General features: G+C 30.5%; 1 protein-coding gene across 12 annotated transcripts in view; it reads left to right on the forward strand.

The window, feature by feature from the left end:
• Positions 1 to 18,649, forward strand: part of LOC130678315 (potassium channel subfamily T member 2) — a 148,359-nt gene that overhangs the window by 81,696 nt on the left and 48,014 nt on the right. For 11 of the 12 annotated variants that reach the window (XM_057485490.1, XM_057485492.1, XM_057485487.1 and 8 more), the window contains 4 exons: positions 3,077 to 3,156; positions 6,069 to 6,168; positions 7,418 to 7,616; positions 17,222 to 17,296. In XM_057485490.1, coding sequence (XP_057341473.1) covers positions 3,077 to 3,156; positions 6,069 to 6,168; positions 7,418 to 7,616; positions 17,222 to 17,296 — 454 coding nt within the window. The remainder of the gene's footprint in view (positions 1 to 3,076; positions 3,157 to 6,068; positions 6,169 to 7,417; positions 7,617 to 17,221; positions 17,297 to 18,649) is intronic. The other variant, XM_057485482.1, reaches the window with a different exon arrangement.

Consider the following 18,649-nt stretch of genomic DNA (forward strand, 5'->3'; position numbering starts at 1 on the left):
TACATAAAATCTAATCAATTTTAAGTTTTGGTGAGCCCTTTCGATTGCCACCAAAATCGTTCAAATCAGTTGATTCGTTCCAAAGATATCGTCGGACAAAAAAAGTTTACACACACACACACGGACGTCCATCCGGGAATAGTCAGAATAGCTTCCTAGGACCATGATACTAAAGTTAGCTGACGTTTAATAATTTTTGAAATTTATTCAAAACAATGAATTGTAAAAAAAAAATATTTTGAAAAATTGCTCTTGTAGATTTTTTTATTTTCTACATGTGCATTTATTTAGTTTTTTTTTTTTTTGCAATTGATTTGGTGAAAAAAAAATCCTAAAATTTTTGATTGTCTGCTAACTTCTGGATCATTCCAAGGACCTCAAAACCTCGACATCTGATGAAAACTCGATTTTTGAAAATCGGACCGAAACCAATAACTTGCCTTTTTTTTTAATTTTAAATTTTCTTAGCGGGAAGTTTAAAAAATGAAGTTTAGTCACTAATTGTATGGATATTTAAAATATCAAATAAAAAGGAATTGAATAATCCAGAGATTGTGAAAACGTATCCGGGATTGAATTCGGAATAGTATTGGTTGAAAAAACATTTACTCGCAATAACAAAGCAACACTTTATGGTGCCGTTAAAAAAGAAATAGCCGTATTTATGGATGAGTGGACTGGCAACATCGGGGTATGAGTGACACTGAACGGGCAGTATTATTTAAACATGAATTTACGTGAGAACACTTTTATGCTCCTGTGTACCAACGGACATACACAGAATCAAGAATTCACTATGCACTATAGAATTCGGTGACACGCGTTAATATCTCCGGACAAAATATCCCCGACAAAATATCCACGACAAAATATCCCCCGACATAATATCCACGCGACAAAATATCCCCGCAACAAAATATCTCCAGACAAAATATCTCAGGATAAAATATCTTCATGACAAAATATATGTTGACAAAATATCCCTATCGTTAAATAATCGATGAAGAAATTTGTGAAAAAAGGGCATAATTTTATTACAAGTGGATGCGTTTAGATATTTTTGTATTTACACACACACAAAATACCTGAAAAAAAGGCACGTCCTATTGCACGTATGTGTGTTCATATATTTTTGTGATTACACACACCCAAAACCTCTGAAAAAAGGGCACAATTTTATTGCAAACGGATGCATTCAGATATTTATGTATTTACACACACACAAAATGCTTGAAAAAAAGGACACGTACTATTGCATGTATGTATGTTAATATATTTTTGTGATTACACACACCCAAAACCTCTGAAAAAAGGGCACAATTTTATTGCAAACGGATGCATTCAGATATTTATGTATTTACACACACACAAAATGCTTGAAAAAAAGAACACGTACTATTGCATGTATGTGTGTTAATATATTTTTGTAATTACACTTACCCAAAACCTCTGAAAAAAGAGCACAATTTTATTGCAAACGGATGCATTCAGATATTTATGATTAATATTAAATTTGACTAAAACTATTGATGAAAAGTGACCTTAAATAGTTGGTAATTACTAATAGTTGATAATAGATTATATTACTTACAGTAATTAAATTAATCAATAAGTTTAGGTTTTTTTGTATTTCAATTCAATTATTTTTATTAATGTTAGTAAAGAAGTTCAATATAATCTTTAACGTTTTATACTTATTTCTTTCTTATTATTTTAAATTGCTTTTATTAAAAATTTTGGTCAACGTAAATATTCGTGGATATTTTGTCTATATATAATTTGTCATGAAGATATTTTATCCTGAGATATTTTGACTGGAGATATTTTGTCGCGGGGATATTTTGTCGCGTGGATATTATGTCGGGGGATATTTTGTCGTGGATATTTTGTCGGGGATATTTTGTCCGGGGATATTAACGCAGGTAACCATAGAATTCACAGTACACAGTACACAGTATCTTGTTAAATATACACGTTATCTCGCATTGACTCGCATCATCGAAGCCAACTTTTATGCTCACTGACATGGAACACCGGATCAAGATTGGATATTTCAATTTCCGTGTAGTGCCTTCAATCCTACGCGCTTCGATGGCCATCTCGCAGTCCGCCTCCTCCATCAAAAAAAGGAAAAGAAAAAACAAAATAATGGCTCTGTATCAGACCATGTTTTTTTATTATCGGGCTGCCGTTAAAATTATCAAGTGTCAGTTTCAGCTCAAGTAATATACTGCTAAGTTATATTACATTACAATGTAAGAATCTGTGATGTAGCCCGAACTCTCGGATGGAAAATTCTCTGGGAAATTTTTTCACATGTGATTTTACCGCCGTCTCTTTTCGTCCTGCCTCGTCTCACCCCAAGGTTAGTTAGTGTGTGACGGGCAGAAGAATGAAGAAAATGAAGAAAAGAAAAGAGAAGAAAGAAAATCAGTGGGTTTTTTTAATCAATCAAAAACTGGTGCAAACTTGAGCGCAAGTGAGTCGGAGGCTAAAGGCTTTACGGGTTTTTACCTTGCGGCGATAGTTACGCCAAGATTCGTGCCAGGTCAGGTCAAAGAACCAGGTGTCGACCAATCAGTATTATATATATATGTATGTGCATGTAATATATGAAGGTATATATAAGGAACGCGTATTATGGAGCCTGTAGACAAAGAGCATATAGGCTTTGTTGTCACGTTACAACAAGCTATTTCTAGCAAACATAATTCCGACGTGTTTGCATTTCTATTAATACTTATATGTATGCATTTATGCAACGATATTTTAAATTGCACTTCTTTGTACGCTATAATTTAATATTATTATTCTATTGAGTCAATTAAAAAATTTTTTATTTATCTCAAAGCTCATTTATTTACAAATCTTTTCAGATTTATTAATCTATTCATACGTTTTTCATACACTTTTGATCATAAATTGTTTATTATTTTTTTTATGACTGAAATAGTATTCAAAAATTGTCTGGAAATTTTTTCTGATTGAAACTTTTATTCAAATTTTTTTATTGAAATATTTAGTAAAGAATTTTTGAAAAATATTTCATTGATAATTTGTTTATTTTCTGTTACAGAGTACGTGTTGAATATTACGTGAACGAAAACACATTCAAGGAACGACTTCAGCTGTACTTTATAAAAAACCAACGTTCGAGTAAGTCGATATTCACATAAGACCAAATAAATTTCGATAGTAAATTTTTCAATGGCTGAAAATGCGGCAAATTTGAAAATTAATTTTGATGACTTCGGAGTTTGAAATTTTATACATTCCGTTGATGGAAAATAATAATCAAAGCTTGTGAAAAATTGAATAACTGAAGTTTTTGAATTTCAAAAATTTGTAGATTGAAATAATTCTAGTTCAAAGTCATAAGTTAAATCTCTTATTCCGAGTACGAGAGTTTTAAGTTTACAAGTTCTAAGATTTTTTTAAAAGTTATCGACAATCATAGAAAAAGAAAGTTTTGACTTTGAAAACCGATAACTCATGACCTAATTATCTTACATAAATTCAAACCACGAGTTTAAGAACCTTTAAGTATTCTCTATAGTCTTTTAATCGATTTTGGATGGAAAATTTTTTATAGCCGAACTTTAGAAAATCCCAGTGAATTTTAAAATCACATAAAGTCTTTTTTTATCTCATTGAAAATCAGAAATAATTATTTTGTCTAAATGACAATTTTCTTTTAAATTTCAATTTCAAAATAATAATTACAAAAATACTTGATTCCATTGAAAAAAATGTATCTGAAGAACGGAACGTTTTTCACGCAACGAAAATAAAAAATTTATGCAATTTGACTGCTGAAGGGGTAGTTAGGAGTGGCCTGCAATTTCCAGCTGACATATTAGCGCGTATGCGAGACATTTCAAAAATTTAATCCAGCAGATTTTTTACTTTTCGTTTTGTTTTTTATTTTCGTTTCATGAAAAACGTTCGGATCTTTAGGTACATTGAAAAAAAGAAAAAAATCGGAGTTTAGTTCACTATTCCAAAAAAAAACTCACATTTTCTCAATTCATAAAATAATTTTCAATGAAATCTTCAGATTTTTTCACTAAAAATATATCGATACTGCCATCCCTGATTCAGAAATCTAATTTGGAATAATTCAATCCATGCTGAAGTGTATATCTATATATAGTCAATTTTGCCAATTTTGAATTGTTTCGGAGCGTGTTTAAATTATTTCAAATTAGATTTCTGATTCAGGGATTCTAATACGTCGTATCCCACAAAATTTGACATTTTCACTTTTTTTGAAAAATCATTGTAATAATGTGCAGCTTATGTCAAAATTTTAGCGGTCAAATTGTTTATTTAGTATTTTCAAATAAATATTCTAATATGTCGTATCCCACACGCAGACTTTCGCGCCATTCTAATATGTCGTATCCCTTACAATTTTCAATTTTAAGTTAGTTTTAAGGAAGCAATTAACGACATCAGTAAGAAGATAATTATGCACAGTAAAAAAGGATCCGTCAAAATCAACACATATCGTGTATAAAACGAACGTTTTACACTTATTTATGTGTTATTTTAACATGTTGTGAGTGTTAAAAAAAGTTACATACGCATATGTTAAAAGTAAAAATTTTCCAAGAATTTTTTTGTGATGGTCGTCATTATTTTTAACATATTTTGTGTGTTGATTTGACGGTAACATATAAAAAGTGTTACTTTCGAATAAAATAACATTTTTGTGTGTTAAAAAATCAATCGATTGCGACAGTTCAAATAAGATAAATGCTGTGTGTTAAATTGACACACAAAAGTGTTAAAAATTCAACATACAGAATTTTAACGTACGCTTTTTTTTACACTTTGACGATTCGTTTTTTACTGTGTGCATAATTTTGACTCTTCTTACAGCATATAATTCAAAATTATTTATTCACTACAAATGCCTGTATCTTATAAAAAAACATGAAAATAAATTTGTAGGTTATACCAATGTAAACATATTACAAATAATTTTCTTTGCCTTTCGTGAAACGTTTTTATCGTCTCCTGAAAAATTTCCCAAATGTGGAATACGACATATTAGAATGGCAGTATCGATATTACATTGAAAATTTCCAAAAGCATAATCTCGTAAAAGTAAAATCCTATATTTCAAAAAGCTATTATTTTTCCGTGTAGTGTTTTACCAAAAATTTCAAAAAATCTAATTGTATTTTATTTATTATCAATATGAAACGATAACAAAAGTATGAATAGTCATTCATTTACTATCACAGCCGGCTCAAAAACAAACGTATGCCCATTTGTCATGTAAACTATAAAAAAGTAAACGATAGATAAGAGAAAAAGTGAGTATTATTAGCTACGATTCATGATATTTTACAATTATCCAGTAGTTTATCACCCGGTAGCATACGATAAATTTAATATCAGTAAAAATCCGGCGTCAAATGATTGAATGCAGGCGTTCCAATCACTGAGATAACTACCATCACCACCGGAGCTATTTCGCCAATTTAACTAGTTTTATCTTCTCAAAATATATAATACCTATATCTCCATTTATATTCGCGGCCATGCCTGCGCCTGTTCAAAGACTGTCAAAAGTAGCGGTACTATTTGTATTATTTAGTTCTTTTGGGCAGGTAAAAAAAAGGAAACCGAATAAATCTTTTGATGTCCGATACAGTGACATGGTAGAATGCGCAGAGTTTTCGCCAAAGGCCATGTGACGAAACAATATATAGAATATAACCTTTACGCGAATATACGAGAGGTCAATGAGGAGCAGGTAGAGGCGAAGGTGGTGATGGCGGACGCGGTGTGTTTAGTTATGAATTTATGTACCAAAGTTCCTTTGTGTGGTCTACCAATACCTTTTCAATCAGGTTCCGCGTACTCTAAACACACGTTGCAATTAATTAGCTCTAATGCCATACATTTATATGTAACGGAACTCAATACCGTATTGTAATAGTTTATCCTATCGCAATTAATGAGGTAATTCAGCAAAATTATGCCATCAAAATTAATGAGAGGATTCGAAAATTAAGATTTTAATTATTTTAAGTAAAAACTTTTCTTTTTCTAAGGTCTGAGGATACGAGTAGCAAATCTTTTCTTCAAGCTGCTAACATGTTTTCTATATATATTCAGAGTTGTTACGGATAATGTTCCTACTTTTGCAGCATGGTAAGTACACCCAATTACTGTGATAACATTTTTAACCTTCGGGCATTGAAAATAATTTTATTTTACTTTTTAAAATAAAAAAATTTTAGACATATACTTAACCTGGATAACTTTACCTTGTTAAGAAAATTATCTATTTCAAACTCATATATCATTTTTTTTATTCGCGTAACTGACAGACGATTCGGAATTCAAAATTAAAAATAAAGTCGATATACAAAGGGGGTCCAACTTACCCTGGTTGTGCGAAAGTTTGATTGATTGTTAATAATTTTTCAAAATTTCTATATATTTTTCAAAAAATTGCACACCAACATTTTTATTATCGGTTTGAAATTTTTCGCTAATTTACGCGCATTAAATCGGATTTGCAACTCATATAATTGACTAAAATGGAAAAAGAAGTAGACATATATTAAGAGGACACTCTTATCAACAAGTTCGATACTAATCGAAGTATATAAACTTTGATATTAATGTCCAAAATTTCAATTCAATTTTTATTTTCCTGCCGTCCGCTTATTTCGCATCCGCATATTTTAGTCTTTTTAAAATAAAAAAATTTTAGACATATACTTAACCTGGATAACTTTACCCTGTTAAGAAAATTATCCATCTCAAACTGATATATCATTTTTTTTTATTCGCGTAACCGACAGACGATTCGGAATTCAAAATTTAAAAAAAAGTCGATATACAAAGGGGGTCCAACTTACCCTGGTTGTGCCAAAGTTCGATTGATTGTTAATAATTACATTTTTCAAAATTTCTATATAGTTTTCGAAAAATTGCACACCAACATTTTTATTATCGGTTGAAAATTTTTCGCTAATTTACGCGCATTAAATCGTATTTGCAACTCATATAATTGACTAAAATGGAAAAAGAAGCAGACATATATTAAGAGGACACTCTTATCGACAAGTTCGATACTAATCGAAGTATATAAACTTTGATATTAATGTCCAAAATTTCAATTCAATTTTTATTTTCCTGCCGTCCGCTTATTTCGCATCCGCATATTTTAGTCTTTTTAAAATAAAAAAAATTTCCCGCGATAATTTATAGAATTTTAACATCACGTCTGAGGTGTGCATTAAATTTTTGGTAAAAAATATGACTTCAAAATGAACAGACGAATTTTTAAACATTTTTGTGATCAATAAAATAGAAGAAATTTTTTTTTCTGGTTTAAATTGAACTATTTTTTTTTGATTAAAAAAAAACCTTAAATTTTGTGTGCGGACAGTTACGGCTGTGAAGCAGGAAACAAGTCGGACATTCTGGCGTCACAAATGCTCACAGAGGAAGCATTTCAGGAGCACCCTACCATCAACTGGGACGCTATTTTGTGGGTGAGACGCCCTTTAGAATTGTGGGTCGTTCAGGTGATTTTGGCAATCGTATCACTGACCGAAGCGCTATTACTCGCTTATCTCGGATACAAGGTATGTTACTTTATTGTCGTCTCATTTTTTTTTCACCACATATTCACCGCACGTTACCTCATTTTAAGCTTAGCTCATATAAATTATAAATTTATCCCCTTCCAAAAACTTTACAGTCGCCAGAAAGTTCGAAAAATTTAATATTCCTACAAAATGAATCTGCAATTTCAGTTACTAATCATAATTACAAACTCACTTAGTGTAATAATATACAGCGTATTTACACAAGTTATATATGTATATATTTATATATGGATATGTAATGTTAATAAACTACGAATATTAATCCAAAGTTTCACGCTTCCATAAACATTTTAACTCGAACCCACTTCGCTCGAGATTTTGCCTGCTTTATTAGATATTACAAATTTTCATTGCAGATGGATTCTGTTTACGTTTAAGGCACAAAATACATATATACATGCGCACACATACATACATAAATATATACATATATCCAAATATATATGGCCATAGACTGGACTATTCCACTAAAGTTTCCATAGACCAAAACTTTAAATTATCGATGATAGTTCATCTCTCGTACTAGTAGTGCAGGTATATAAATATATATATGCAGGTACGATAAGCAGGATTTGGTGCACTGTGGAGCCAACTTGTCTGTACTTTGATATTTTGATCGTATATAGTATAGGGATCGTGAAATTCGGGATGACGAAACTTTACGAGCGTTAAAAATTTTAATCACTTACAAACTAAATCATCTTTGCTTTATATATGTATATATATTTTACATGTATAGGGCTTGTAGGTATATAGGTATATAGGACTTGTATTATACCCGGCAAGCTTACAGTCGTTAAAATGAATGCACAAACTCGAGAAATTAAATTTAATTGCCGCTATAATATGCAAGTAAGATAGTTCGTTACGAAATGGAAACTTGGGAGAAATAATTCATTTACTATTTATGTGATATTTCTATAAGAGTTTTTATTTTCAATTTATCTGATCAGTTATTTTATGTTTTTTAAATCTACAGAAAAAAAAATTTTTTAATCGAAATGTATTTTCATGCACGGAAAAAAATAATCGGTAGCTGCTACCCATTAATTTTTGGTAGCTGCTAGTGATTTTTTTTCGGTAGCTGCTACCAATTATTTCGGTAGCTGTTACTGATTTTTTTTCGGTAGCTGCTACCAATTATTTCGGTAGCTGTTACTGATTTTTTTTTTTTGGTAACTGCTACCAATTATTTCGTTAGCTGTTACTGTTTTTTTTTTTGTAGCTGCTACCAATTATTTCAGTAGCTGGTACTGGTTTTTTTTCAGTAGCTATTACTAATTATTTCGTTAGCTGTTACTGATTTTTTTTTGTAGCTGCTACCAATTATTTCGGTAGCTGCTACCGGTTTTTTTTTCGGTAGCTGCTACCAATTATTTCGGTAACTGTTACTGATTTTTTTTTGTAGCTGCTACCAATTATTTCGGTAGCTGGTACTGATTTTTCTTTAGTAGCTGTTACTAATTATTTCAGTAGCTGTTACTGATTTTTTTTTTTTTTTTGGTAGCTGCTACCAATTATTTCGATAGCTGTTACTGATTTGTTTTTGGTAGCTGCTACCGATTATTTCAGTAGCTATTACCAATAATTTCGGTAGCTGTCACCGAAAATTGATGAGTAGCTGCTACCGAATATTTTTTTCCGAGCCAAAAATAACTTTTTTCCAATATTTTGAAATGATATAAATTTGTAAAATAATTAATTTATAACAAAAGAGTGGTAGCATTGCACGCAATTTACTATAATTATTTTTAATTTTAATTTTTAAGCCGAAAAATAATTTTGACCTCCCAAAAATAAAAATTTGACCAAATTACTCTTTTATAAAATTATTTGTCGTAAGGGGTTTGAAAACCAAAAACTTTATCATTTAATATATCAATACTTTGCAAAGGGTCGAAGATTGATAAAGAAACACTAAGTAATTTAAAAGTGTATTTTGAGAGCACTCTATTAAAACAGTTTAATTGAATCATGTTCATAAGGGAAATTAATTATAGGACAGACCAAAGTAAAGTGAAACACTAAAGAATTTAAGATTTTAAAAGTTGACTAATCTAATTTTCTTATCATATGTTTTTTGCCAATAGTACATTAAATTGTGTCACAAAAGTTTTTGTATTATTTTAAATTTTTGAAAATTTCAAAAAATAGAATTATTCGCGCTGTCAAAATAAAAATTTTATATTTAAATCAGTTGATCCAATGTTTGAATTTCGGAATAAAGATAAATAAAAAAAGTGTAATCATGTGTAAACATAATTAGCATAGTAAATAAAAATCAAAAGTAGTAAATATGAATCGTCATACAGAAGGTTAAAAATGATAAATCGTAAGATAAAATATATTCGAGGTGTTTACACTGACTGTAAGTTGTTTGAAAGAGAATTTGTTTTAGTTTTATAATGTTTTTTGATAAATCGTACGCAACCTTTTTGTCCCGATTGTAGAAAAAAAAGCTTTGAAGGATAAAAAGTCCTATCTAAACAGCTGTCTTCAAAGGAAAATACCTTATCTTGCTTTTCTATATTTTTTATACGGTTTTTTATTTCTGATTTACTTTTTTTAGACTCTCCTTTTTATCTCCCACACTTACTAGCTTACTTGCTATTCCACTCGGCAGCCACTCATGAGACACATTGAGCTGCGAAACAGACCGAGCTGAGCTTAAAGTATACGCTCGGAATTCCTTGTTGTCGAGAATTGATGGTAGGGCGTGTGTATTACACACGAGGACTAAGTGGCTTCGGTTTATTTTCTAGGACGTCCCGTCGGGAAGTGCTTCAATCTCAATCTAGATGACGATCATTAGTGGATGTGCATTTCCTGTGAGATGCTTTTGCACCATAAAAACTTTATTGTCGCCCAAACTCGATTAATATAAGTAAATAGCTTTTGTTTACGTTATTTCAGAAATAAATTGCTTCGTTCTAACGAAATTCGTATCAATTTATAAACTTTTTGAGATAAAACACAAACTCATTAGTACACTTCAATTCCTCATTGAATTTCCTCTCGTTAGAGTACCCACATCGATATATTTGCTTTTCAAAAAAAAATAATTATCAAAATTGTCATTATTTTTGACAAAAAAATTAATGGTCGGAATATATCGTTGTGGGTACTCGTTTCACGCGGAATTCTATCAATCACTCTAATATCGTGACCATTTTCTCGTAAAAAAATTTTTCGCAAAATATTTATCCAAATATGTATTTTTAATGTGAAAAAATTTGAGCGAATGAATTTACTCAATGAAAGCCTAGGAAAAAAATTTTTTAAGATTAATATCTTCAGTCAGCCATCGATACCCCGTTGTCTTTTGTTCTGAATCTCGCGTATATCTAAAAATCACAAGAATAAAGTATCAACCCATCATCGCTATCGACACTGCACGGCTATTAAAAAAGTCTCGGATTTTATACACAGAGTTGTGGTGGTAGCGGTGATGGTCGTACCCACTATGATGAGATTGCTTTTACACGATATCCCAAGCTGTTGAAAAGCCATCGGTAATTCAAGTGGAATCCTGCACGTACAAGCGATAGAACGATAACTCGTCTCGGTAAAATCGTCTTTTGCTCTCTACCACTTCCACTTCTATATCTACCTCCAGCTCCACCTCAACCTTGAGAACCATCAGCGCTAGCACTGGATCTACATCATCATCATCATCGTCTTGTTCGTTGTAGTTTTCATATCGTAGCTCGTATAAAAGCATGCACACCAGAAAAGTCAGAAAAGTTCACAAGTAAAAGGTTAAAGAGACGTAAGTGTGCAGTACCCAAGGGAACCTATAAAGCCTGTGCTTCAGTACCATCAGCGAGAAAAAATATTAAAAATAAAAAAAATATTGAGCATGCCACGAGGGTTAAAAGTAGCAGCAGCAGTACCATAGAAGCGACTGCTTGCAAAAAGCCTGTTTCCTTATACGGTAAAACGTTGGTTGGGCTTAGGTAGATGCCGAGTAACAGGATTGGTTCTAGGTTCTTAGGTTTTCAAGACGACCAAGCCGATCTTACCCTTTTCAACCACGTCGGCACCTTTATGCCGCCGCGGTACTGAAATTGCATTTACGCAAACCCTCTTTACTTCACATTTCTCTCTCTTTCTTAACATATATACGTCTATATAGATCCACTAGATTTAAGTAACATTCCCATACTCTTGAAAACAATTTGGCCTTTAATATCTCATTGTTTTTACTGGTATTAGTTATACTGCATACCTCAGTGAGCAAACGTTTGCGAAATTTCACAACCATTGAGCATATAATTCCTTTAAGATTTCAAACTACCACTGATTTACTATCTTCAAATTCACAGCTTTGTATACTAGAATGTATAATTGTCTAGAGTCTGGAGTCTCGAGTTCGAGACTAGAGACTAGACTAGACTAGACTGGGGTAAAACAGAGACCAGAGAGAAGTTTGCGGCTGTTTATTTCCTGAAGCGTGATGCTACTGAAACAAACTGGAATGGTGATGCCTGACGTTCTCTTGATATGTTGCTCTGGACTTGGGAGCTCGGACTTTCAACTATGCTAGTTATTGTATATCTTTATATACATTCATATGGGGAGGGTCGGACTGAATCGGGATTCTGAGGAAAAAATTCACATTTTTAATCCTGAATTCTTCAAATTTTTTCCTTTTTATTTACGTTTAAAATCCTTCTATTTTTGAGGAAAATTAAATTTTTGTAAATATTCCGAGGATTGAATTTGAAAATTTTTTTCGGGTTCTCCATTTTACTCAGCCCTCGCTTATAGACAGACAAAATATAATAGTTCACATAAAAAGAAAATGGGTACTGGCACTGAGGATATACAATCTCAGATGTTACTTACTCGACATTAATCCTCTTTTACCTGTCTATTTTTCAGAGCCCGGTATTTATTGGATCAAGTATTTATTGTTCGTGTGTTGCAATATATAAATTATATTTTATTGCTACAGAGCAAGCACTTTTGGATTTCCGAGTTTCTCGGGCTCTTCACCTCTATTTTCTTGTTCTTTATGATCTGATAAATATATATTTACACATACGTTAGAAAAGTGATAAATACATCTCACAGAGATATATCATGTTTCCTGGTTTTACTTTTTTTCCACATCTTAATTTTTTTTTTTATTTCTGTTCATTTTCGCGGGAAATGGGGAACCTCCTAAAAAAGGTGAAAAAACAAAATTTCGGGATATTACATAAATTTGATTAAATTAAATTTTTTTGTAAGTAATTTACATAAAAAAATGACATTTTATATAATTATTGAACACAAAGGAAGAAAAAGATTTTTTAATAGTTTTTATCATAAAACAAAATTCATTAATATTTTTCGACTGACACTCGATTGGTTCCATACCTAATGAACTTTGAAAATTTGAATTTTACACTTTGAATTTGGAAATTTGAACTTTTCTAAATTTGAACTTCGAAAACTTGAACTTTGGCAATTTGAACTTCGAAAACTTGAACTTTTACGCTTTGAAATTTTGTAAATTCGAACTTCGAAAATTCTAACTTCGAAAATTTGAACTTTTACACTTTGAATTTGGAAATTTGAACTTCGAAAACTTGAACTTTGGCAATTTGAACTTCGGAAACTTGAACTTTTACGCTTTGAAATTTTGTAAATTCGAACTTCGAAAATTTGAACTTTTACACTTTGAATTTGGAAATTTGAACTTCGAAAACTTGAACTTTGGCAATTTGAACTTCGAAAACTTGAACTTTTACGCTTTGAACTTTTGTAAATTCGAACTTCGAAAATTTGAACTTTTACACTTTGAATTTGGAAATTTGAACTTTTTTAAATTTGAACTTCGAAAACTTGAACTTTTACACTTTTAACTTGGAAATTTGAACTTCGATAAGTTTTAGCTTTGGCGATTTGAACTTTGGTAAATTTGAACTTTGAATAATTTAATATTTCTTTCATTATTAATATTCATGATCATCATCATCATCATCATCATCAATATTAAAAGGTTGTTTCATTCATAAAAGTTCAAATTTACCAAAGTTCAAATTGTCAAGTTCAAATTGGTAAAGTTCAATTTTCAAAGTTCATTAGGTCGGTCACCACTCGATTTTTGAATAAAATTCATTTTTTTTTTTAAATTTTGAAGATCTCCTTTTTACCCCACCCTTCCCCTATGTATATAGAAACATATATTTGAGTTTTGGTTTATAGCAAATGTTTGTATGATAAATATAAAACTAGATTGAAATGTCGCGGTCAAAATTGCAATTTTAAAATCTAACTTGCAGAAAATAATAAATAGGAAAAAATATTTATATGAAGGTAGTAAATATCTTTATATATTTTCACGCGATCTGAGCACATCGGATATCGCAATCCAGGTGTTGGCTGTTGTTGAAAGTTGCATGTTGCAGTTTCTTTTCCTCTTGGTATCATCTGGAATCCTTCACACGGACATTGAGTTCGTTTTCGTTATTCCCCTTTGTCTGATTTCTCTCCTCATTCTTCTTCTTCTTCTACATTTCCTTTTTGTTCTTCTTATTTTTTATTTCGCCCGACAATATCTCGTGCTTCATTTTTTTTTATTTTATTATCATTATTATTATTTCATCTTTATACTTCACTATCCACTGATACGGAAAAAAACTACTTTTTCTTTATTATTTTTCTCATAAATATGAAATAAAACAAAAAATACAGACTAACAAAACTGCGCCTTACAAATTGACAATATTCCATTCTTTTGTTAACTTCAATTGTAATAGGATTCGTTATCACCTTTTATCGATTTACTCCTTATCTATTCAAATAATTCTTTTATTTTTTATCTCTATTAACTTTATTATTAAAAACTATTGTAATAAATTTAATAAGTCATTTTTTTTAAGCTCAACAGAAAAAAATTATTTGTCTGAAATTGCAGAGTCATAGAAGAAAATTTTTTTTATAATTTCATTATTCAAATTTTAATTTAAATATTTCTTCGATAGCAATAATAATCATCAATTTACTGACAATGTGTATAATTCAAGCCTTCATTTAAATTGTAACTCGTAGTGAGATTTTAAAAGTAACAAATTACTTTCAATGCAGGGTTAGGGGGGGAGGCAAAATGAGCCCCTTAAGAAAAAAAAATTTACATGTTCAGTGGTTCTCACTAAATTTACTTCTTTCTGTCCCTTACCATATTTTTGGTCTCAATACGCCGCGTTGGTTGAAAATTTCAAATCTTTAAATTTGAGGTAAAATGGGCCTTCGAAGAAATTCACTAAAATTCGGCTATTATTTTATTTCATTTTAATAATTTGCCTCCAAATATTTCGCACAAAACTGAAGTTAGCCGACGTCTAATAATTTTTTGATTTTTTATAAACGATAAATTATAAAAAAAAAATATTTGAAAAAATTGCACCTGTAGTTTTTAAAATTTTCTACATGTGTATATTTTTATTTTTTAATTTTTTTTATAATTGATTTGTTGAAACAAAAATTCAAAAATTGTCAATTGTCTGCTAACTTCAGGATCATATATTTCGCGGCATCCAAAATTTTTGGGGGGCCCATTTTGCCCCCTCTCCCCTAATTAATTGAGTAATTCATCATTTTTACTTTTTGATTTACTTCTTTCTGCCCCTTACCAGGTTTTTGGTCTCAATACGCCGCGTTGGTTGAAAATTTCAAATTTTTTAATTTGAGGTAAAACGGGCCCTTTAAAAAATTTCTTAAAACTCGGCTATTATTTTATTTCATCTTAATATTTTTCCCCAAATATTTCGCGGCATCCAAAATTTTAGAGGCCCATTTCTGCCCCTCTTCCTTATAATTGATTGACTAATCAATAATTTTGACTCCTTGATTTTCATAAGAAAATTTCCATAAATTATTTAAGACTTCCGCGTAATTTCTGATGATATTGAGTAATTTAAACTAATATCGTACTCCGAAATTGAATTAGCGATTTTTGGCCACTAGATTTAACTTAAATATGGATAAAATTACAAGTTACTCAATGACAAATCGATAAATGACAACAAAATAGATTATAATAGAAAATGATGATGACAAAGGCACCGAAATTAATTGACTTTACATTCAATTTTACTGGCGGCTCTACTCACTAATTACATCACCAAAATTTCACTATCAATCGCAGATTCCACAATTCAATCCTAGAGAGTCATCATGTGTTTCAATTTATGCTGCTTTATCGTTAATATAATAATGACCCTAAAAGGCTCGAATAATACACATTATATTTACATATATTTTTACTGACATTTCGCACCGCTTTTTTTCGCGCTCACTGTTCAAAATAATTTAGCTCACAAAACAAAAAATATCAAAACAGCCTTTATTTAAAATTTCAAATATTACTCTCAAAATTTATAGCATTTTTCAAAAGCACAATAACAATTTATTTTATTCCATTGTCAAAAAATATTCCAATTATTTTTTAAACATTAATTTAAAAAAAAACTTAAGCTCAATATTTTGATATCATCGATTTACTCAATTGCTTTTTTTACAGGCCACTAAACTTTCAAAAAATTTTCTTTTAAATTTTTTACATGTCAAAATTTTTTGTCAAATATTAGAAAATTCTAACAAAACCGGTTGTCAAAATTTCAAATAAGGACTGAATTGAAATTTTTTTTTCAAATGCACACTAAATAATTTTGAGCACAATCTTATAGGGTAGAGCCACCATTTGCGCTGCTCTATTTTTGGTCACGTAATTCTTTATTTTAATTAACGAAAAGTGTCCAAAACTAGGCCCAGAAGTGGTCAAAAAGTCGCTGCCTCTACCCTATACATTAGACTGATTCAAAAAAATCGACTAATTTTTTTTTTCTTCATTATATCGAAAATATTGTTGGAAATGACGAAAAAAAAATACTGTGAAAGTTTGAGCTCCTAATATTAATATTAACAACTGCCGCATCGCCATTTTCTATTTCTCATTTAAATAACACGGGAAAATATATTCTTTAAGCTTTGAAATTTTGTAGCTCTCGGTGGGACCAATACTTTCAAATTTTCAAGATGTATTCATATGGAAAATTTAGCGCTCTACAAAAAAGGTCTCTTATAATTTTTCGATATTTTTATTTCTTCAATAGTTATTCAAAGTTAAAGTTAAATTGACGATAAATTTTTACATTTTTTAAATTTTTTGACGCAACTTTTGAAGAAATAAAAATATCGAAAAATTATAAGAGACCTTTTTTGTAGAGCGTCAAATTTCCCACAAGAATATGTCTTGAACATTTTAAAGTATGGGTCCCACCGAGAGCTACAAAATTCCAAAGCTTAAAGAATAAATTTTCCCATGTTATTTAACTGGGAAATAGAAAATTGCGATGCGGCAGTTGTTTATATTAATATTAAGAGCTCAAACTTTCACAGTATTTTTTTTTTCGTCATTTCCAACAATATTTTCGATATAATAAAGAAAAAAAAAATTAGTCGATTTTTTTGAATCAGTCTACCATATATAGCACTTGCTTAAAAAAAAAATTAGAAAAAATAGCACTCTCATAATTAGATTGTTAAGTAAAATATCTGGGTAAGTTGAGCTGTCTTTCTAACGTTCATAGGGAAATGTGTGGCAGCAATTACTATCATTCCACTTCATATTGGAGCTCGTCAACACGATACCATTTACAATAACGGTGAGTTACCTACAACTTATTTAAATTTCAAACTTTGAAAAACAAAAAAAAACCCAAGCTATTTATAGTATTTGAATTGAATTAACGTCATTCAAAAGTAAATATGTACTCTAGTAGGACTATGGAAGTGTGATGCAGTTAGTTATAGTGACAGAAAACGTCAATGCAAACTGATATCTTTGCACTGGTGTCTTAAGTACCAGTAGATGTTGACTATCGAGGACACTTGGCGCCAGGATGTCTCAAGTGCTTTACGCCATCCTCCCCCACCTTTTCCTCCTTCCTCTTTACTGTCATTGACATTGCGTCACACTACCGTTGAATAGTTAAATTAATATGGATAAATGTCACCAAAAATTCCAGGTTCAAAAATATGAAAATTAATTAGAAATTTTAAAAATTAAATTTGGAAAACAACATGACGGATAATTTAATCGTTTTAGCGATCGTGATCGTGATTAGTGATGTATACAAACACGATTATAGCATGTATGATATATATATGATGTACCAACACATACTTCTTATCTTGTCAGGATTAAACAACTGCAACCTAACTCACAGCTCCCATAATGACGTTAAATTCAGTCATTATATTATCATGGGAATTTAATTAGCTTAAGTCTATTATCCGTGACATAACTAACTGCAACTGAAACTCAGTTAATTAAATTATATTTCATATATACATAATGTTTACATGTAAATATTCATTAATAAACACCATCTTACACTGAAAAAAATTTGGCGAGTGAACAACCCGTGTAAAAAAAATTGTTAAAAAAAGGTTAAAAAAGTGTTTACTAGTCTGAAGTTCAAAACGTGACACAACGACCAAATTTTTTTGAACGTTTTTTAAACTTTTGAAAATTCCGGGGAAAAATCATATATGTCCTAATATTATTAAGATAAGATCAAACGAAAAATGGTCAAAAATAGTTCGAAATCCGTTTTTTCTGAACGAATTGTGTACTGAAAAATGTTAATTTGTAGTATCAAGTCAATTTTTTTTTTCTGTGCATTTTTAGAAGTTTGAAAATCGTTTAAAAAAAGGTCGTCATTGTGTCAAGTTTTGAAGTTTAGAATAGTCAATACTTTTTTAACCTTTTTTCAACAATTTTTTTTACACGAGAAAGATTAAATCCGGAGTGATTTAAATGCGAAGCGGATTACTGTTTATTTGTTTCATTCCCTCGGAGTGAAATTTACTCCAAAGGGGAATTTATTTTATTATTAAAACCGTCACTCAGTTTCGGAGTTTTTGAAAAAATCATTTCGCATATAGAGTGAATAGGGAGTCTGTCTTTTCAGCGGAGTGATTTCGGAGAGATTTGAATTTTATTTAAATTCACA

Source organism: Microplitis mediator, chromosome 1 (assembly GCF_029852145.1).
Source record: "Microplitis mediator isolate UGA2020A chromosome 1, iyMicMedi2.1, whole genome shotgun sequence".
Taxonomy (NCBI): Eukaryota; Metazoa; Arthropoda; class Insecta; order Hymenoptera; family Braconidae; genus Microplitis; species Microplitis mediator.